Genomic DNA, 23,358 nt, shown 5'->3' on the forward strand with positions numbered 1-23,358 from the left:
AGTTCCAAAGAGACAAGAGAAGCGTGAGTTCCAAAGTTAAAATACTACAATACTATTTCGCCATAGTATTTATTATAACAAGGTGGTGGGATGCATCATGCATGTAACTTATGCCGGCAAGGGATGCATGTGTACATCATCCCATTCATATTGATAACTTCAAAAAAACAACTAATAAAAATTAAGAATAATACTGACACTCACGTGTTCTTACATTTCTCTTGCAATTTCTTTTCTTTCTTTCTGTAATGTATTAGCGTATTAGGTATAGTTAATTCTAAGGTGTGAATTTAAGGATATATTTATATTGGTGGATGGGAATGGTGGTGGAGAACAAAATATAACAAAAATTTATGTCTATTATTTGAACAGAATAGAAAAATTAAAGTGAAATTCTTTATCTTCATTTTCCTTTCTTATAATGTAACAAAATATTCGATAAAATAGAAATTTTGTTTCATTCTATCACATATTTAATCGATATAATAAAGGTTTTTTTTTATAAGAAATATTAAATATTGTGATATATAAAAAGTATTATTACAAATACATATATTTTTATACATGATTTTAATATTAATTTTGAATAGGATTCGATAATAATTTTTTTTATACATAATTACACTTTTTAATTATGAGAATATAATTATAAATGAAAATAATTTTTAGGAATATATATTTTATTATAATAAGATGTGTTTCATTATATCGAAATTTTAATTTTTCGGTGGTTTTATTTTATTAGGTTCCATTTCCTAATCAATTTTATCATCGTAAATTGAAAAATGTCCTTCTTATGGAGTATCTAGTGTTATAAAAAACACCAACGAGAAGGATTTCTTCAATTTTCCAACTAGGCTTGCGTAGAGTGAGTGGCATTTCGATTTGTATTGTTACACGTTTGTTATTAATTAGTAGCATGGACATTTCGGGATAAATATTAAACAATTAAATTTAAAATAAATATTTTAAATATATTATATTATAATTAAAGATAATATATATAACTATATAAATTATATTTTATATGTACTATGAATAATAATATTAAAATATTTGTAATTATTTATTTAAATTATAATATAATTTTTTTAATTATAAGGATAGGAGACAATTTTTTTTTTTTTTTGTCTAATTACGGAAGCGATGTATGAAATATATATCCAAAGAAGAAAATGGACACATTGAAAATGTTTAATTGATGAGGGATGAGAGTCTCTAATTTATAACATAGGAATGGATATTGTTAACGTAAAGTCGAAAGAAAATAAGTTTAGTAATTTATTAAAATTATGTTTAATGAAATTTGTGAAGATATGAACAAGAGTTTAAAAAAAAAACGATCTTTTATATTTTTATCTATTATTATCGATGATTGTCCATCTATTATATATAAGAAGAATTTGGTTAACTAGATAATATTATGCTGTTAGGAAGCTTACTGCAAATCAAGAAAATAATCAAGTTACAAATTAGAAAGCTAATCAAGTAGTTATACATAACAAATATCTTAAATATATGTCAAAATATATTAACTGTCTAAATATCTTATATGTATATTATTTTGTCACTAATATTTCTCTTCAAGTTAGAGCATGAAGATCTCGAATGCCCAACTTGCAAAGTAGTAACTGAAATTGTGATTTAACAAGGGTCTTGGTAAAAATGTCAGCCAACTGATGGGTATAAGATATGACTATGTTCCCTACTTGAATTTCATCTCGAACAAAATGACAATCCATCTCAATATGATTTGTTCGTTCATGGAACATGGGATTCGTTGCGATATGCAAAGTTGCTTAACTATCACAATATAATCTAATAGGATGATCATGTTGTACACTGAGGCAAAATAAGATGGATTTTAACCACTTTAGTTTAAACGTAGTAATAGCTCAATAAATGAGTGATACTCTACTTTTGTTGAAGAACACGACATTATCAGTTACTTTTTAGTCTTCCATTTCGGTGAAGATCCAAGTAAGATGAAATAATCGGTCTGATTGATGAGTCATCAAACAACTAGCCCAAGCGCTATCATGAAAATCATAGATTTACAAATTGAAATCACGACGTAACAAAATACGGACATCCTTTGACATAGCGTATCACTTACAACGCAACTCCCTAATGGTCAGACAAAGGTGCACCCATAAATAGTGCTAAGATTTGAATTGAATAGCTCAATTTTGGGCGAGTTATCCTCAAATAAATGAGGTGCCCTACGAGCTGCCTGTACCTTTCGAGTTTAGAATATAACTCCCCCTCACTTCTAGCCAGGTTATGATTTTGTTCCATTAGAGGTGCAACGAGTTTTGCACCTAACAAACCAGCTTTGCTAATAAAGACTAGTGAATACTTCCTTTGACTAAAAAGCAAGCCATCAAGACTACGAGCTACTTCTAGGCCAAGAAAATATTTAAGTGCACCAAAATCCTTCACGTGAAAGCAGTCACTAAGGTATTGTTTGAATTTGACCACCGCATCATGTGAAAAACCTACAATAATCAAATCGTCAACATAGATAAGAACATGTAGTGACACCTCCCTTTTAATGTAGCTAAACAACAAGTAATCAACATATGATTGCTTGAAGCCAAAGTGCTTCAAAGTTATGAATAATTTTGTGAACCACTGTTGAGGTGCCTGTTGGAGGCCATATAATGACTTCCTTAGATGACACACTTTACCAGGTAAAGGAGATTGAAAACCTGGAGACAAGTTCATATATACTTCTTCGTCCAAATCACCATGAAGAAAAGCATTATGGACATCCATCTAATGAAGTTCCCAATTATGAGCTACTACCACTATAAAAATCAATTCTAGGTATCTGTTGATTGCCAAAGACTACTAGACCACCTTTAAAGCATTCAATTGAGCCATCATCTTCATACTTGACTTTGTAAACCCATTTGCAATTGAGTGTTGTCTTTCCTGAAGGCAAATCCTCCAAAGTCCACATGCCATTACGTTCAAGGGCATCTATCTCATCTTTCATTGTTACTCGTCATTTGGGATTCTTATTTTCCTTTGCAAACAAGATGGGTTCACCACCTGTAGTAACTGCTACCAAAAATTGTTTGTGTCTAACAAAGAATTTATCACAATTGACATAATAAGCTATAGGAAATAGCTCCCCGAAGCACTACCTGCAAGGGCACTAGTCAGCAACTAACTGACCAAACATACCCACCACTAACGCTATTGTTGCTTCGAAGTTAGCATTCATAGAAGATTCAATCCCTCTCCTCACAATTTATGAGATTCATCAAGGCAATCTCACATCTTTATTAAGATATTAAATATTTCTTTTTTTTTCTTTGGACAAACTAGTAGGGATGTACTTGAGGATTGCATTGAAGGAGGTGAACCAATTGAAGGGGGTAAACTTATCATAGTGACGAGGTCAAGAACATGAGCAATGTTGGTGACAAAATATTTGAGCCAAGTTGATGGAAAATGAACACAGTGACCTTTACCAAAGTCCTCATTTGGGGAGTTGAATCATCAGGTGAAGGTTCTATTAGGGCCATGGAGGGCAAAAGGATTGACATTGGAAAAATATAGGCTATTGTTATTGGTTCAGTTAGAACAACCACATTACCACTATTTTCTACTAGATTTGCATTCCCCCTGACCTCAATAGTACTACCATCATTTTATAATAAAAAAAAGCTCATTGGGAATGGAAATATCACTTAGATGCACATCATCCACATTTGCAATCAAGGCATTTTCATCAAAAGGAAAAATATTCTCCACAAATTTAACATCCCTTGAAAAAAAATAAACCTTTTTCTCCAAATCATAAAGTCTGCATCCTTTTGGCCAAACGAATATCCCACAAATATGCATTTTTGTGATCGTTCGCTGAATTTATCTTTCACTTTGGATCTATTATTCGCATAACATAGGCACCCAAATACACGAATAAGAGAATAATTAAGTGACTTCCCAAACAAGATATCGTAAGGTGATTTGTTTTGTAACACAGGGGCGGGAGTCTGATTAATCAAATAGGCCGCATTGATGTCACACTCACCCCAAAATTGTATCGGAAGATTATCTTGAAACCGTAATGCTCGAGCAACATTAAGGATATGTTGATGTTTTCTTTCTACCTGACCATTTTGTTGTGGCGTATCAACACAATAAGTTTGATGCAAAATTCTATTTTTAGCATAACATCATTGTAAACATGTAAATTCAAGACCATCATTATCACTCCTTAAAAAATTTTACATGTCTATTAAATTGAGTTTACACCATAGCGCAGAAGTCCTTAATTAATTGTCCCACATCACTTTTCGTAGACATTAAATATATCCATACAAATTTTGAATAGTTATCAACAATCATGAAAAAATAAAATGCATCACAACTAAAAGCAACCTTATAATCACCCTAAATATCATAATGAATCAAAGCAAACAAATCATCGTCTTTATGATCACTTAAAGGAAAAACACTTCTAGTTTGATGTGTACGTAAACAAACTTCACACTCACAAACTCACAAAAATCTTTGCTCGTATTATGAGTTTTATTGTCATTACTCGAAAAGAAAGGTAAGAGAGACACAAATTTTTGTGAAAGATGTCCAAGTCATTGATGTCATAATTCATACGTTCCTAGAACAATCATTTGATAAGCCCGAATCCGTTATTGCGGCTTGGACCAATAAACCCTGTCACTTTGTTCACCCACTCCAATCAAGGTCCTCGAATTGTGGTCCTATATCACACAAAGCTTATTAGTGAAAGTGATATACGAATTACAGATAGTAAGTAATTGTGAGATAGATATCAAATTGCAGTTTAATTCGGGAACATATAAAACGCCATTCAACGTCAAATTGGCATCCAATACTACACTTCATTCTTGTGTTGTCAATGCTTGTTTACCATTTGGTAAACCCATCAAGGAAGATGGCACATCCAACAAGGTTGTGAACAAATTCTTATCCCCGCTCATGTGGTTCAAACATCTAGTGTCTAGTATCCACCTAGTAGAGAGACACTTACCACCAACACCCTTATCACACATTATTGTGAATGAGAAAAAAATTTATGATAATTGTTGGGAGCTTAATGTATGCCATGGTTGTACAAGACCAGATTTGGCTCATGCTGTGAGTGTGGTTAGTAGATTTATGAGTAATCCTGGAAAGGCTCATTGGGAGGCTGTGAAGTAGATTATGCGATATTGGAAAGGTACTAGTAATATCTGCTTAGTTTATGGTTCTAATGATATTGGGTGTTGTCTTATTGGCTACGCATATTCTGACTATGGTGGAGATCTCGTGAGGAGAAGATCTTTGACATGTTATATCTTCACTCTTTATGGTTGTGCTGTTAGTTGGAAATCAACACTTCAACCTATTGTTGCTTTGTCTACCACTAAAGCGGAATACATGTCCTTGACAGAAGGGGTTAAAAAAGGTATATGTTTGCAAGGTCTTATTGATAGTTTGGGTTTGAATGTGCAGAGACGTATACTTTATTGTGATAGTCAAAGTGCTTTGTATTTGGAAAAAAATCCAGTCTATTATGAAATATCAAAGCATATTGATGTCAGATTGAATTTCATACGAGATGTAATTGAAGAAAAATTGTTCTCCATAGAAAAGATAGCTACTGTAGACAATCCAGCAGATATGTTGACTAAACCTTTGTCTTTTGAAAAGTTTAAGTATAGCTTGGACTTGGTGAATGTTCGCATCGCTTGAGACCCTTCGGGGAGAATTGTTTCATCATCTCTATTCATTCAGAAATAAGAAACTCTTGAACTGCCTGTGGACGTAGGTCACACTGACTGAACCATGTAATTTGTGTGTCGTCTTCTTTCTCTTGATTTCTTTCTTTTACATATTGTCATAACAAGTGGTATCAGAGCCAATGGTCTGATCAGGTGACCGGCTCGACAAGTATGATGGCTGGCAAGTGGATCCAACTTTGGGATCCCTTGTGTCGAAAGTCTTCCTAACGGTGGGTCCATATGGAAGAGAGGCTTCCCAGTAACATGGAGGGTTAGGAGGTGTGTCCCGCTATCATGAGGGAGGTCATAGTTTCCGCTGCAAGAGAGGGTAAACTGTGGTCCTTTGTTTGAGGGGGTCATGATGAAGCGGCGGTGCAAGCACTCTGAGCGTGAGTGAGCTTTGTGGGGCCACCATCGGATAATACTCGTAGTTTCCGCTGCAAGAGAGGGTAAACTGTGGTCCTTTGTTTGAGGGGAGGATTGTTGGGATGCAAGCAAAGTCCCACATCATTCAAACAAGAGGATGGACATGGGTTTATATACACATAGTTGTCTCCATTGGTTGATAGGCCTTTTGGGTGATGTCCAAAAGTAAAATCGTGAGGGCTTGGACCTAAAGCGGACAATATCTCACCAATGTCACCAATGTGGAGACATGTGTATATGTGTAGGATAACCCCCTCGATGCTCAACAATAATAATAATTAATCTCGTTCTTGATACCATGCCAAAATATGAACAAGAGTTTTAGAGAATTATTTTATATGGTTGCCCCTCTATTATATATAAGAAGAATTTGGTTAACTAGATAACCTTATACTGTTATGGAAGCTAACTACAAAGCAAGAAGCTAATGAAGAGACTATACATAACAAATATGTTAAATATATACCAAAAGATATTAATAGCCTAAATATCTTATATGTATATTATTTTTCCACTAATAAAACTAAAAATCATATACATAAAATAAGAGTAAAAACAATTAAGAATATAACTTATAAATTTATATTTCATTTTTTTTATAAGATTTATACATTTATAAATATATTTATGTTTAGATGCCACAAATGTGAATTACAAAACCAACTTATATGGAAACAATGAAACTGATTTTAAAAAATTCCAAATAATGAAACAAGGTCAGAGAGTTGTTAGATAGCCGAATTTTTTAAGCATATTAACAATGTTAATAACTAATTAAGCTAGATGAGACAGATAGAGAATATCTTTAGTATAAAAAGAAATAGATATGGTAATTAATAATTATATTAAAATTCATTACTATTCATATAAATTTATTACTGTTTATGTTTTGTTTGGAGGAGGGAAATAATTGAAGGGAATAAGTAAGAATTAAATAAAAAAAATATAAATAGAAAATAGAGTGAAATAGAGTAATAGTTGTTTGATAGAACAAAATTATGTACAAAATAAAGAGAAATTAATGTTCTAAAAATTGTATTTTATATAATATTTCTATGTAAAAATAAAATTATTTAAAATGATTACATTTTTATATTTTATTAACTTTTTTCAAATATATATTTAGATAATGGTATAGAGAAGTTTTGTCCAAACATTTTTATTTTGTGTGAAAAATTTTACACAAATTCACCCATAAGAAAGGAAGTAAATTCACATAAACTCTACTATAATATTCTCTCACCCACTTAAATCCTAGCTCTTCTCCAAACACTTTTTTTTTTTTTTTTAATTTCCTGATAATGCTTCCATTTCTTATTCATCTTCTACTATATCACCTCTCCCAAAAACACACAATTAGTGTTATTCTCTTTTATAAATTCATTTCGTTACCAGTGGGTGATTACTGATTAGCAGGAGAGTATATTCGCACCATTAATGCTATAGATCTTTTGTTGAAAAAATATATACAGTGAGATTTTATTTGTTAAATAAAAGTTCCCAAAGATAGAAGCTTAAGCCCAGTACATTCTACTTACAGTAAATGTCTTTCATACATGGTCAAATTTGCATCCTTGAAAGTTGAAACACGATGAAAACATTGAAAAGAACACATTGTACATCAAAAGCAGTCAATATGCCGATTTAAAATCTCTATTTAAACTCATGTTAAGCCGTGTCAGATTGAAATTACTCCAAGTCCTCACATCTCCACAAAATTATTCAATTGTTTTTTTCCTGTGAAGAGGGCAGGCACACACTGAGGCTAGGCCTGAGAAACCAAAACATTATTAACAAGAAAAAAGGACAAGATCACTTGGATGGGACTGAATCTACATGTGGGGGAACACTGCAGGCTGGAGCAGATATCCCATATTAAAGCTTCCATTTTGGGATGAATTACTCGAACAGTTGTGTGCATTGAATGTGATTCAGAGATTCAATCCATGTCATATCAGTTTATCTCTTTCATGCTATCCCCCATACTTAAACCACGTTCATCTTATGCCATTGCCTTAAATGCAGCCAGGCGTAGGTTCTTGACAAGTTCCTTCGTGGTCAAATTGAAACTCTCCCCCATCTGCAACAATAAACATTCAAATACAATTAAACTATGATCACATCGAAAAGAAAAGAGAATGTACTAATATCTCAACATAGCTTATACACATAGCTTAAACTATTAAAATAAAGCAAGGGTGTGAGTGAGAACAAAAGTTAATCAACACAATGTATATAATAAGGCAGAGATTCTCCTTTACCTGTGCAACTATTGTGATGTCAAGGATAGTATCACCGAAGGGTAAGACACTGCTATTAACAACGAATAAGTTATAACTTTGAATCTCGGCTAGTAACTTGACGAGAAGACCCTTTTGCTTCTGACAGTGGATCCTAAGCAGCATCTCCTTCCCCGATACCCTTGATTCAACTTCAAACAGTGATTCACTGACACTATGATCAGCACCAATGCTCTCATCACATGAAGAGGAATCATCATCGCCAGAGAGGTCTGGTTTGTTCAGAACCACCACAGACTCTGCCCTTGTTTTCTTGCTCTGCTCTTCCAGCACAGCTAATCGCTCTTTAAGCTCTTTCACGTATTTGATAGCGTCCCCCAACACAGAAGCCTTGTCCATCTGTGTGCATCAACACATTTTCCACGTCATTAGTTAGAAGAGTAACCAAGCAAGTGTGTTAATGAGTTATTTATGACAAGTGTGTTTGAATAAAATTCATTAAAATTGATTTTCAAGTACTAGATGTTTTTATTTTAAGCCTAAATTAGTTGTAAATTATGGTATGAAATTTCGCATCAAATATAAAAGTTACTTGAAATAACTTTAACTCAATTAATGTTTTGGTCCAAGAATCAATTGAAATTTTAACATGATTTTCTTTAGTCTCCATTAATCTAGAGACTGATCTCCATCATGGTACTATAATGTGATGTCATTAGCTAATTATTAACATCATAATAATTGATTTAGGAACTAAGGTAGCAGCATGATATTCTAGTTATTTACCTTTTTTAGGCCAGGAACAAGAGCTGCAAGAGCAATGAAACTCTGGCTGAGCTTCTCTCTTCGCTTTCTCTCGGCCATGATGTGATCCTGAGCGTGTGCAGGAGACCTCTTACCATGTGAGGGTTTTGTTTCAAAGTTTTGAGTTTTAGGGGATCCTTTTGGTGTTTGAGTTGGTAAACGCTGTTTTCCTAATTGGGGCACTGGCACTGACACCAAATCAGTCTGTGTTGGGTTTAAAGCACAGTCAAACCCGTAAAACTGGGTGTTGCTGGCAGAGGATGAGTTTGGGTTGTCAAAGGAGAGAATCTGAGACTGGAAGGAGGAGAAGGAAGATGATGGGGAAAGTTTTGGTGAAAGGGTTTTGGTGATGTTGGATGAGTCAGAGTTACAACTACTGCTTGTCGTTTTCAGCAACTTGGTTGGTCTCTCAAAGTCAAAATTGCTTTCATCAGTGGATGAGTTGCTCATGGTTTTGGAAGGGCACTGATCCGAAGACAGAGATTGGTGCAGGGTCTGTGTCTGCTCTTGTAGGGCACTAGCTATGTCTTGTGAAAGAAACTCTTGCTCATCACAATCAAACAAGTTCAAGTCCAGGGGACATTCATCTGGAAATAAATTGTAATCATCCATTTCCTGCAATTTAATAAAAATAAATAAATAAAATCACAACAATGTCTTAAAGCCTAAAGCACTTATAAACATCCATTCGTGCTTTTGAAGATTGGATGAATCAAAATGAAAATGAAATTCTTACCAAATCAGATAACCAGCTGGTTGCTGATGCATCCATTGGTTTGTTTAATTCCTCCATGATACCTAGGGGTCACTGAAATACTATGTGTATTCTACTTTAGCTTCTTGAAAACGACTGCTATTCAGAGCTATAGCAATCTCACTCGGTGTGGAATAGAAGTTAACTATGTTCACTCTTTATAGCCGTAGTTGTGTAGCTTTTCAATTCCTCAACTGCCCCTACTACCCCAGTAAGCAAGGGTTATGAACAAAGGGGATTTATTTATTATTTATTATTAAGAAATAAAGCACGTGTGGACAATCTACTAGCTCCCCTTATAAATTTTTGCTGCCATTGTTGCGATTTATATATATTATTATTTAATATTTTTTCAGTAGTTATATAATAATATAATTATTTTAACTCTTTTTTTAATTACATCAACTACTTTATTCTTTTTTTCTTATTTGACTGTATTATAAATCAAATTGCATATATTTATTATATAGATATATCTTCCCAGTTTGTTGTGCGTTGGATGGGAACACTGACAAGGATTAATTATATCATTCAAAATTGGTACATGATCTGAAATATATATAATATACTAAGAGAGACTCAAGAAAATCTTCAATCGTGAATGTGCCACCCTGGAGCTGGGACTGTGGAATATGATACATGTAACATGTGATGTTAAAATATTCATCTCAATAATGGAGCTACAGTCAACCGAGCCCGATTAATAGCTGTGAATTTTAATTAAATTTTTTACAGTGAACTTTTTTTTTTTTTTTTTTTTTTTTATCAATCATGTTATATTCAGAAACACATGGGCATGGATCCTCTTCAAAACGGAATCTTACCAATCTTCCCTAGTTTAATAATGTTCTATGAATTGGAAATTTAATTTTATCGATTCGTATTTCTATAAGAAATTATTTATTAGTGGAATAAATCTCTTTTTAAACTATTAAATATCATTAAAAGATAATTATATTATAAAATTTATCCCCCGGTAATAAATAAAAAATATATTGTAAAATCTATTATTGGATTGAAAAATATTACCGTGTAAATCATATTTATAGAATTTATATTATTTTGAAATTATTTAACATAATGTCGTTAAAATATGTTAAGATTAATATATAAATTTCTGAATATATAAGGATAAAAATCATTTGAATATTAACTTATTAGCCAAAAACTTCATTATATAAAATTGAAAAGAAATGTTAACAACATATTCTTATTAATGTAAAATAAAGATATAATGTCAAGATATTAATTATATAAATTGTTTTACAACCGATGTAATATTAACATTTTTATATTTAAAAGCTACTATACTACATTGATTGTGATTTAACTAATGTAATATATTGATTTTCATATTAATCGTAAGTATAAACAGGTAGTTTAATCAATTTAAAAATGGGTATATCGGTTTGAATTTGAAGTTACGTAGAAAAAGATATATTACATTGATTTTAGTACAACTAATGCAGTATGTCTTTTAAATTTCAAAAGTGCATATATAGAGTTGGCTTGATTCTAGGTTTGGTTTCTCAAACCAACCTTTAATCTTCATTTTACAAGATATCGGTATATTTGGATATTTTTATATTTCGTTGAGTTGAATATCATCTCTCTCAAAATAGTTGTTCCATTCAAAGCTTGAATTCCCTTGTTTTTGCATTGGATAGGATGAAAGGAAGCATTAGCACACTCAAGGATTATTACAATCAAAATATAATAATATATGTTTAAATATTAGGACACTTTTTTTATAGATGAAAAATTAATCACAAGCTTCAATAATTGCATTGATTTTTCATTATAGTTGCAGGTTTTTTCAAAATAATAATAAGAAACAACTCATTATCAGTTATTTATACTGCATTTGGTTAATTAAAATTATGTTTTTCATGTACATATTTTAACATTTTTAAAATTTATTATTTTTATTTTATAATAATATGTTATCAATTCAAATATATTTAAAATATAATAAAACAAATAATATTAATATTATAGTATAAAATTCATATTCATTTTAATAATTATATATTTGAAAGTGCTTTTAATTAATATCATCAAACAAGTTTCATTTTAATAAAAGTATCTAAATTAATATAAATAAAGTTATTCTAAATCTACTTTTACCTAGGCTTCATCAGTTTTTAAAGTTAATTTCAACCAAACTTTCATTTTGTAAACTATAATTAAACACACGTAATTTTTTCAAATGTTAGTAGATAGATGTTGCGTGATGTGTTTGTGTATTCTACCTGTCTTGTTTGTGTTGTTTTTTATTTTACAAATTTGTGAGGAGGAAAATGTGGTGAGGTTGCGGATTTGGTTAGAATCGGGTGAAGAGGAAACTGTATTCTCAATCTATTATGCTGTTAGTTTAGGTCTTCTATTTGAGATGAAATGTTTATACACTTCAAAGAATATTCAAAAATACCTCAATAAATAGAATATAGACACAATTTTCATTCAACGAACACAATCAATTTTTAAACAAGACACGTTTTATATATTTACTATCATATCCGTTGTTTCATTAGTATAATTAACTCTGCTTGATTTGCGTTATACAATAACCTCTCAAGTCTCAACGATGTGAACACATTATTTTTTTCAAAATATCAAGATACGTTATTAACTCTTCGATCACCAAATTTCATCTCCACAAGTTTTGGAAACACACACACACATATATATATATAAAATATAATATAATATAACATTATTTTCGATATCTATTAACATATACAAAATAAAGGGTTGAAGACGAAGGAATTTTTTCATGGAATAAATTAAAATATTTCGTTCTTACTAAAGACTGGTGATTGACTTTCAAAATCGGTATCCTACGTATTTGACTAAATCAATATTTGCTAAAATCTTGTTATTATTTTATAGAGATGATATCTACAATATATAAGAAAAACATCATCGACAATCAAACAGATAAAATAGTAACATGATTGTTAAAATATATATATATATATATATATATATATATATATATATATATATTAAATGATTAATTAAACTTTGTATATATTATTTTAATTTTTAATCGTTGAACTGACTCTAATGTTTCAAATAAATTTATCATATATAATAATTTTAATTAAATGATAATATAAAATTATTTTGCATAGTTGGTAAATTATTTTACATAATTAGTTAATGATTTATTTTATTTTATTTTTAAGAAAAAGAAAAGTATGAGGAACTGTTTTTGCATAATCGTTTGTTGCCCAATATTTTAATGAATGTTTATTTTTCCTAAAAAAAAGAATATAATAAATAACAACTAAATGGTTACAACATTGGCCGGTTGGTCCTGACAGTAGTGACTGATCCAATTTAATTCATTGGTAGCGGGTTAGGTATAATTTCAGTTGCGGACAAAATAGTATGTATACCGATTTATTGAATTATTAATTTCCCCTAAAAAAATTATTAATTTGATAATATATGCAAGATATTATTATTTAAATTAATTTATGAGTTTGTATTTTTCATTGATTAACAATACTGGGTTAAAGTTATGCATTTTAAATAAATTATTCAATTAATTTTTTAAATAAAAGTCAGACATACACAGAATTTTGTTAGAACAAAGATATCCAGATTATTCAATTAATTTATATTAAAAGTTTTAAATTAAGTATACTTCAAGAATTTTAATATTCATTGTAACATAGTAGTTAACTTATATAAATAATTATGATATCTCGAACTTGCTAGTCAAAACAAATCACTATTGGTTGTCTTCATAAAATTAGGTAGAAGTTGTAAAAAGAAAAGGAAAAAAATCTTAATTCAATTTTTAAGTCAATTTAAACATTTTATCAAGTTCTTTGAATTGAATGATTGTGTTTAGAATGGGGTCTAGTTTATCATGTCTCCACCATTAGAAAGCAAATTTCAGTTACACGATTGTCATTTTTTTAAATTAATGATTGAAAATTTTGTATCTTTTCTCTTTTTTCCTTTATTTTTCTTGTTTTATTCCTCTTCTTCTCTTTTCTCAGTATGCATATGTGATATCCTTCTATCTTAAAACATAATAAATAAAGATTTTCACAATAAAAACTAGTAAATTAAAAACCTTGCAACACATTTAACTTTAACTTTATAGTAAAAGGATTCACAAAACTTAATTCAAAACTCCTTAACCAAAACCTAGATAAGACTTAACATAAGTTCATAAGGAAACACAAACCATTTGGTTACATAAATTTAACAAAAGATCGGAAACACCTAAAAACAGAATCAGCCTTAACAACAAATGCAAAAATATAGACTCTCTACCCTATTATCACACTATCAGAGTAAAGATCTGAAGTAACCAAGAAAGTTTTAAGCTTCACCTCCATCAAATTCTTTCCCTTGTACCCAGTTTAATCCTGCAAGTGACGATCAACCCAAACACATACAACAACATCAATAAATAGGGAGTGAGAATACAGTTTACTCATGTATAACAATTATAGGCATAAGGTAGCACTAACAAAATATATGACAACTTTAAGTATTGTGCATACAAGTACATTCACATTCAACATCGTTAAGGCTTATTCACATTTAAATACCAACAACATCTCATATACCATTATCAATTATTGCAGTCATTCATTCCACTTAAGATATGTTAGTTATAAAATAATATTCGTGCAAACCCTTGTACTTGACTCATATGCATACTATACCAATCTCCTCATCATCATATCTTAAGGCAGCCTAAGAACCATGGAATAAAATCATCATACACTAGGTGATCACCTTGGTCCATTTTCACTAGGAGGTATTTATCACAGTCTAGTTGAAGTGTTATAGTTGACCACCATTACCTCACACCCCCATTAGAGGCTCCCTACCATAACACTTCCAAGGTCTATGTAGATGACTTTCAAGACCCTCCTATATAAACTCACACTACCTTCTAGCAAAATATGAGTGCATGAACTCCCCTACAGTATTGTCACCGCATTAGAGTTTAACGACCAAGTTCGAGATGGATTGGTGTGGTTCCTCTACGCCTAGGACACCAGAATATCGAACCATGAATGAAGAAAGGCATGAGATAAAAGCAAGCATATTGGTTATTCATTGTATTGTGAGTCCCTAATTCTTGACTAGAGGGGACACCAAAGGCCTCTGCCCTTCCATCCCTTGGATAGATAGAGAGGAGGGGCACACCACAACAACACAACACATGTTAAATCAAAAGACGATCTTTGATCCCTCAAGTTTTGGAATTTTGATGTTAACAAACGAAACGTTTTTATAAGAGAAAATGTCTTCAAAAATGTTTATTAGACAAAGTGTAAGATGTAGATTGTCTATAAGACGATATGAATCAAACAAAGCATATAGTTTGTCTCATATACATTAAATGTTCATTATTTATTAATACTAATGACAAAATTCATTTAAATATTTTATTCCTTAATAGATCAAACTAAAAAGTCATCTTGGAACTCATAAATTTGTTAAAGAGAACAAGATCATGCTTCTGTCAAAATCAAGGACGAAGATCTCTGAAATCATGAAGAAAAGAATATATAAAAGCGCTACTATTGTTGTTTTGCATTAACATTTCTTCTACGAGCTCCATTTAGTATAGAAAGATGATAAGTAGCTTCATTGATCAAATAAGAGATACCATTTGGTGAAATGCATTTAATGCTTGCATTAAATGAGTCAATGATTACCTCTCATTACAAGGAAAGACGTTGAAGACAAACGAAACAAACTTGTGAATTGGACTCAAAAGTGTTGCAACGGTCATCTTCTCTAAAGCTGCTACATAAGGAAGATTTGAAGCTTAGAAAGAACAAGACACATGTACAAAGATATAGAGAAGAAATATACACGAAGAAATACACTCTGTAAATTATACTTGTGCATAAACTGTATTCTTTCTAGTAAAAAGCTTAATACACTATATTGATTGTATAACGTCTAAGCTAGACAAAAGCAACATCTTTGTAACCTTTATAATCATTGTTATAAGGTTGAGCCTAGAGAGGCTTGTTTGTAACTTATTTGAGCTTGAAGAGGTTTGTTTGAAAAAGAATACTTGGTTGTTAAGCCTGGAGAAGCTTGTTGTGAAAAGAATACTTGGGTAGTTGCTTGAAGAGGCAAGTCAAAGAATACTTAGGGTTGAGCCAAAAGTATCTTGTTGAAAGAATACTTGTATATTTTTTGAAAAATGGTGGAACTCAATTTGATTTTATAGACGCATCCTTGGTAAGGGGAGAGCCTTGTTCGATCGAGGGAGTCCTCGACAAGAGAAGTCTTATTTGAATTTGTACGCGTGTCCTCAGTCGAGGGGGTCCTTGGTAAGGGATGTCTCATTCAATTTTATAGGCACATCCTTAGTCAAGGGGGTCCTCGACAAGGAAAATCTTGTTTGATTTTATAGGTGCATCCTCGGTCAAGGGGGTCCTCGGCAAGGGAAATCATGTTTGATTTTATAAGCACATCCTCGGTCGATGGGGTTCTCGGGAAGAGAAGTCTTATTTGATTTTATAGGTGCATCATTGATTGAAAGGGTCCTCAACAAGGGAAACCTTATTTGATTTTATAGGCGTGTCCTCTACTGAGGGGGCCCTCGGCAAAGGAAGCCTTATTCGATTTTATAGGCGCGTCCTCGGTTGAGGGGGTCCTCGGAAAGGGAAGCCTTATTCAATTTTACAGGCACATCCTCGTTGAAGGGATCCTCGACAAATGAAGCCTCATTTGATTTTATAGGCGCGTCCTTAGTGAGGGAAACCTTGTTCAATTTTACAAGCACATCCTCGGCCAGGGGGTACGTAACAAGAGAAGCCTCGTTTGATTTTTCAAGCACATCCTCGGCCAGGTGGTACGTAACAAGAGAAGCCTCGTTTGATTTTACAAGCGCATTTTCAGTAAATGACGCCTTATTTGATTTTATAGGCGCGTCCTTGATTGAGGGGGTCCTCGACAAAGGAAGCCTTGTTTGATTTTATAAGCGTGTCCTCGACCAAGGGTGTCCTTAATAAGGGAAGTCTCGTTCAATTTTATAGGCACGTCTTTAGTCGAGGGGTCATTGGCAAGGGGAGTCTCGCTTGATTTTTTTAGGCATGTCTTTGACCGAGAAAGTCCTTGGTAAGGGAAGGCTTATCAGATTTTATAATTGTGTCCTTGACCGAGAGGGTCCTCGATAAGAGAAGCCTTGTTCGATTTTATAGGCACGTCCTTGGCAAGGGAAGCCTCGTTTGATTTTACAGGCGCATTCTCGGCTAAGGGGGTCCTTGGTAAGGGAATCCTTATCAAATTTTATAGGCACGTCCTAGATCGAGGGGGTTCTCGACAAGGAAAGTCTTGTTTGATTATATAGGTGTGTCCTTAATCGAGGAGTCCTCGACAAGGGAAGCCTTGCTTGATTTTATAGGCACAACCTCGATTGAGGAAGTTCTCGGCAAGGGAAGTCTCATTTGATTATATAAGCACGTCCTCGGTCAAAGGGGTTCTCGGTAAGGAAAGCCTGGTTTGATTTTGTAGGCGTGTCCTTGGTCGAGGAGGTCCTTGGCAAGGGAAGCCTTGTTTGATTTTATAAGCACATCCTCGGCCAAGGGGGTCCTCAACAAAGGAAGCCTCATTCAATTTTATAGGCGTGTCCTTGACTAAGGAGGCCCTCAACAAGGGAAGCCTTGTCAGATTGTGTAGGTGCGTCCTCGGTTAAAGGGGTCCTCGGTAAGGAAATCCTTGTACAATATCTTTGAGCATAATATTGGAAAACTTCTCATATTATTGATTCATTATAGTCTTGTCTTTTGCTAAACCCATATTTTTCAATATAATTTTTTAGCTACCCTTGCTTTATGAGGTCTTCCACCTTGTCCTTCAAAGTTGCACACTCTTTGATTAAATGTCCATGATTTTGACGATATGAGCATGAATTTAATAGATCTTCTCTAGGGGGCATTTGAGCTCTTGTAGGAATAGTTAAAAATTTTTAGATAAGTGCTTGCTCCAAGATTCTTGCTTTGCTTGTATTTAGCGAGGTCAATAACTTTTTGAATTATCCCTTACCCTATTCTTCTGATACACTTCTTTTTCATTTTCTTTTATACATAGAACCATCTTGGCTCTTGCTTGATTTCTTGATTTAGCTAACTCTTCCATCTGCATGTATTTTTCAACCCTTCTTCTTAAATAATTCATGTCTACATGGGTTTTTTTTTGCACAAACTATTTACAAAGGGTCTAGGCTTGAGTGTAGTATTCAACCTATCCATAGTAATTGCAAGATTCAAATTTTTTATTTCCATAGCGATTTTATTAAAACAATCCATGAAGGATTGAAGAGACTCTTTTTTCTCTTGTCTGATATTAGCCAATGCCAATGATGTTAGCTGGTAAGGCCAACTAGTAGCGAACTACATAGTAAATAGGGATGATAGTTCTTCAAATGAGTTTATAAATCATGGAGGGAGTTCAATGAACCAACTCTGTGCTCGACCCTTCAAGGAGGTAGGGAAAATACGACATAAAGCAACATTTTCCTATGTCAATAAAGTAACTTGCATAAGGTACGTGTTCAAATGTTCATCAAGATCAAAGGATCCAACATATTTTTCTAGAGGAAGGCTCCTCCAATTGTCAGATAATACTGACTCCATGATTCTTTGAGTAAAATGGTGCTTATAAGATCCAGTTACTATTCTAGACCGAGGGAGAGCTTGCTTGGGAATGAACGAGAATTATACAGGTGGAACCTGTGTTTGAGGAGTTGTTGGTACATTATATGAAAAGGCTTCATTATTAGTTTGACCATTAGGGTTCCAAGTTCTATTCAAGCTCTTTAACTCGACATTCTCCCTCCTAAGTGTTTCAAGTTCCTGAACATCCCTTTCATGAGCTTGTTTGATAGCTATCATTTCTTCACGAAGCAATCTTACAACACTTGAGAGATTAGTTTAATCTTCCAGAAACTTGTTCGGGTAGAATAGAGTTGGTATTCTTTCTAGTAGTAACCATCCTTCTCAAGGTTTTCTCCCTGTAAAGTAAACAAATAATACGAGTCTTCAAAACAGGACCCCACGGTAGGTGCCAAAATGTACCTACATAAGGGTACATCGATAATTTCATCACTTTAATCCTCCTTCTTCTAAGTCCCCGTCCTATTGATTCTTACATGTGCTCTTTATAATACACTTGATAGTCTTCAGATATACATATCCGAGGAGGAGAAAGGGGTACCTACAAAAGACACTCCAATGTCCAAGTTAATTTTTAGGATTAGACAAACCAATGACAATTAATCTGGTAATAATGCAAGAGTACCTTTTTCTCTATCTAATTATTATTATTTATATCAACTTTATTAGGTCTAGACCTATAGGGTAGGCCCATTAACAATTATAACATCTTTAATAATCTTTTAGATTATGTTAATCACCAAAACATATCGAGGAATCCTTGACTTTTCACTTCTGCTACACACCTGCACCTCTCTAGTATAGTAACTATTATGTACAATTTTTTTTTTTTTTAAAATAAGACCCGTTGATGTGAAAAAAAAAAAATGTATAAAATAAGGAAGGTAAATTGAAAATGAAGTCAACAAAAATACAAATGAGTTAATACTAAACTCAAAGAAGGTTATGGTAATAATTTCTTTTATTATCAATAAAATAAATTTATTTAATTAAATTAATCCTCATTGAAATATTATAATTTATGAATTTTATATATATTTTAACTTATTTCAATTGAGTTGGATAAATTAATTTAAAGAAGAAAAAAAAATTATTAGTGCAACTTCTTGATATGAATGACTCTTTTAAATCTAACTTAATTAAAGAGTTTTTGTGCCCTTAGAACAATAAAAATTTCTTTGTTTTTATTTTCATGTAATTATTTAATATTATTTTATTAGTAAAAAACTAATACAACCTTACATTTACGACTATAAATACTAAAATAAAAGGGCTGGATATATTTTTATTTCTTGTGAAATAAGTGAAATTTGAATTTAGCATTTGTAATTTTTGTTATAATTTTAAAAAAAAATTATGTGATACCTCTTAACTAGTTTATATGTTTAATGGAAGGTTACGTGACAATCTCACATTTTACTAGTTAATATATGTAGTATTACATTAACATGAAACACTTTTAATTCTTAAAATTGATATTATTTTTCAACCTTAAAATGAATGTTAAGGACAAAAGCATAGTAAATTTATATTTTAAAAAAAATAATGAAAATCAAAGAAATTTTGTTATAATTTTTTTTCCTTGTTTTACATGAAATAAAAATTCATATTATGGGAGAATGGAAAACAAAATAAAATTACAAAAAGGCCATTGTAAATTTTTTTTTGTATGGAATAAAATACATTTATGGAAAATAAATATTAATATTAAATATTTTTTAATTATTGAATTTAATATTTTTTAAATATTGATTTTATTGTTTTATATAATAATTATTCTTTTAAATAAAAATATTATGAAATGATAATTATAATAGAAGATAATCTTAAACTTATTTTTTAAAATTTAATTATATTAATGGAAAGTAAAATATTACAACAAAAATTATTTTCTTTTGATATAGGTGTTTGGCACATGCAAATTTTTATGTCTGAGAATCACGATTCATGAAAATTATAAATTTTGGAATCATGAAAATGTGTTTGGTTAATTAAAAATGTTTCTAAGTATATTTATAAATATTACATATGAAGGATTTTTATTGTATTAAATAAGCAAATAAAGGTAATATGACATTTTTACAACATTAAAACCTTATTTTTATCTGGAGAAACTTAGGAGAGTGTATTGAATTAAGATTATATAAGAGATTTTAAAAGACTTTTTTTATTATAGTGTTCAATCAAGACTTTTTTTTAATATAAAAACTTATGTGTTATTTAATTAAGACAACAAAGATTTTTTTTAAGAGTCTAGTAATATTTAATTAATACTTTTTTTTCTTCTATTTCTCTTTTTTTTTTCTCTCTTAAATCTTCTCTCTCACCTAAGTCATCTTTCTTACTCCTCTATCTCTTTTTCCTATCTCATATTCTTTTTTTTTTCTCTCTTTCTCTTTCCTTCTTCCTTGCCTTTCTTGTTTCTCTCTCTTCTTTTCACTTTCCTATCTTATCTTCTCTCTCATTTTTCGCCTATCTCATTTTCTCTTCCTCTTTTTATTCACTTTCAAGAAATAATATATAAAAATGTTATTTTTAAAATAAATAAATCAAGAATTTTTTTTAATATACCTTTTTTAAAATTATTTAAATAACCTAAACTGCACGTTCCAAGTCAGCCAATAATGGTAAATACATTAAGTGAATTCTGTTACCTGACTTGTCTAGCATAATGACACCACCGATCAACCCTAAGATATATGCTCTACAATGTTGGAGCAATTATTATTTAGTGGGTTCATCTGGTAGTGCAATTGTATGGTCTCTTAACCATTTTAGTTTTATGCTTGTGCCAACTAGAGCTTCCCCTTTTAGAGGTACGAAGCCTAACAACTCGTAACATAATTCATCCCAGTCAAAGAAAGTTGGTCCTGTGACTGGTTTGCCATCAATCCTTAAACCCAATTTTAGTGCCACATCTTCCAAAGTGACCGTGCACTCACCAACTGGGAAGTGAAAAGTATGTGTCTCAAGTCTCCACCTTTCCACCAAAGACGTTATCAAACAATCATCGATTTTAAAATGTCTTATTTTCGTAACCTCGCCAAAGCCAACAACCTCTAACAAATTCTCAATTCTTGGGTCAGGTGTAGGCATGGAATGATAGTAAGACTGAATCACTTGATCACTTGTTGTCTACGAAAATGGTAGAATTGAAATGTTAGTAATGAATAATATTAGTTGTAAACATTATGCAATGTATAATAACTTACCATAAGATGAGTTTCATTTGACCTATGGAGGTGTTGTTTCCACAACATAGTTGAAGATGAAAAAGACATTCTTGAAAAACAATAGTAACGAAATTCAATAGTGCAATAGCTGAAGAGAATTGATCTTTTGTTGTGTGTTTAGGGTTGGAGTGTATGTAGTGTATATGTAGTGGAAAAAATCAATGGTTTATGCAGTGGCATTAATTGCTTTGTACCAGAGCATCAGAAAAATCAATGCTTTGTGCAGAGTCATCAATGCTTTATCCCAGAGCGTCAGAAAAATCAATGACTTTGTGTAGAGTGTCATTGATGCAGTGTGTCATTGATGCAGTATGTCATTGATGCAGTGTGTCATTGATGCAATGTCATCAATGCTTTGGCCTAGAGCGTCATATAAATCAATGTTTTGTGCAGAGTCATCAATGCTTTGTACCAGAGCATCATATAAATCAATGCTTTGTGCAGAGTCATCAATGTTTTGTACAAGAGCATTAGAAAAAATCAATGCTTTGTGTAGAGTCATCAATGCTTTGTCCCAGAGCGTTAGAAAAATCAATGACTTTGTGCAGAGTGCCATTGATGCAGTGTGTCATTGATGCAGTATCATCAATGCTTTGGCCTAGAGCGTTAGATAAATGAATGCTTTGTGTAGAGTCATCAATGCTTTGTACCAAAGCATCAGATAAATCAATTCTTTTTGTAGAGTCATCAATGCTTTGTACCAGAGCGTTAGATAAATCAATGCTTTGTGCAGATTCATCAATGCTTTGTACCAGAGCGTCAGAAAAATCAATGCTTTGTGCAGAGTCATCAATGCTTTGTCCCAGAGCGTCAGAAAAATTAATGACTTTGTGCAGAGTGTCATTGATGTAGTGTGTCATTGATGCAGTGTGTCATTGATGCAGTGTCATCAATGCTTTGGCCCAGAGCGTCAGATAAATCAATGCTTTATGCAGAGTCATCAATGCTTTGTACCAGAGCGTCAGATAAATCAATGCTTTGTGCAGAGTCATCAATGCTTTGTACTAGAGCGTCAGAAAAATCAATGCTTTGTGCAGAGTGTTTAATGCTTTGTCCCAGAGCGTCAGATAAATCAATGCTTTGTGCAGAGTCATCAATGTTTTGTCCCAGACCGTCAGAAAAATCAATGACTTGGTGTAGAGTGTCATTGATGCAGTGTGTCATTAATGACTATGTCATTGATGTAGTGCTTAGGGTTTCAGAGTGTCATTGATGCAGTGTTTACGGTTGTTGAGTGTAATTGATTGATGCCTATCTCCAACATTATTTGTTGCACACTGTGTTAACAGTACATGTGATTGGAAGTACAGAGTGACTTTTATTACTAAAAGCCAAAAATGGGAGCTTCGTAAGCTATCATGTGAACATTCTTGTTCATAACCTATTATTACACAAGATCATGTTAACCTTGGCTATGTATATATTAGCAAAAGTATTCTTCCTTTGGTGGAGAGTGATCCATCCATT

At 32.1% G+C, this 23,358-nt stretch overlaps 2 protein-coding genes across 2 annotated transcripts; both read right to left on the reverse strand.

The window, feature by feature from the left end:
* Nucleotides 1-2,108: 2,108 nt before the first annotated feature.
* Nucleotides 2,109-3,001, reverse strand: LOC145958068 (uncharacterized). The gene is made up of 3 exons (XM_083074526.1): nt 2,809-3,001; nt 2,240-2,498; nt 2,109-2,127 (listed from the first exon to the last, which is right to left on the reverse strand). The coding sequence occupies exons 1-3, from the start codon at nt 2,999-3,001 to the stop codon at nt 2,109-2,111; spliced, it is 471 nt and encodes a 156-aa protein (XP_082930652.1).
* A 4,633-nt stretch (nt 3,002-7,634) lies between these two features.
* Nucleotides 7,635-10,126, reverse strand: LOC109810543 (transcription factor bHLH18). The gene is made up of 4 exons (XM_020374028.3): nt 9,966-10,126; nt 9,212-9,844; nt 8,447-8,824; nt 7,635-8,265 (listed from the first exon to the last, which is right to left on the reverse strand). The coding sequence occupies exons 1-4, from the start codon at nt 10,020-10,022 to the stop codon at nt 8,188-8,190; spliced, it is 1,146 nt and encodes a 381-aa protein (XP_020229617.1). The 5' UTR covers nt 10,023-10,126; the 3' UTR covers nt 7,635-8,187.
* Nucleotides 10,127-23,358: the final 13,232 nt, after the last annotated feature.

The sequence above is a fragment of the Cajanus cajan genome, chromosome 5 (assembly GCF_000230855.2).
Source record: "Cajanus cajan strain Asha chromosome 5, NIPB_CcT2T_4, whole genome shotgun sequence".
Classification (NCBI taxonomy): domain Eukaryota; kingdom Viridiplantae; phylum Streptophyta; class Magnoliopsida; order Fabales; family Fabaceae; genus Cajanus; species Cajanus cajan.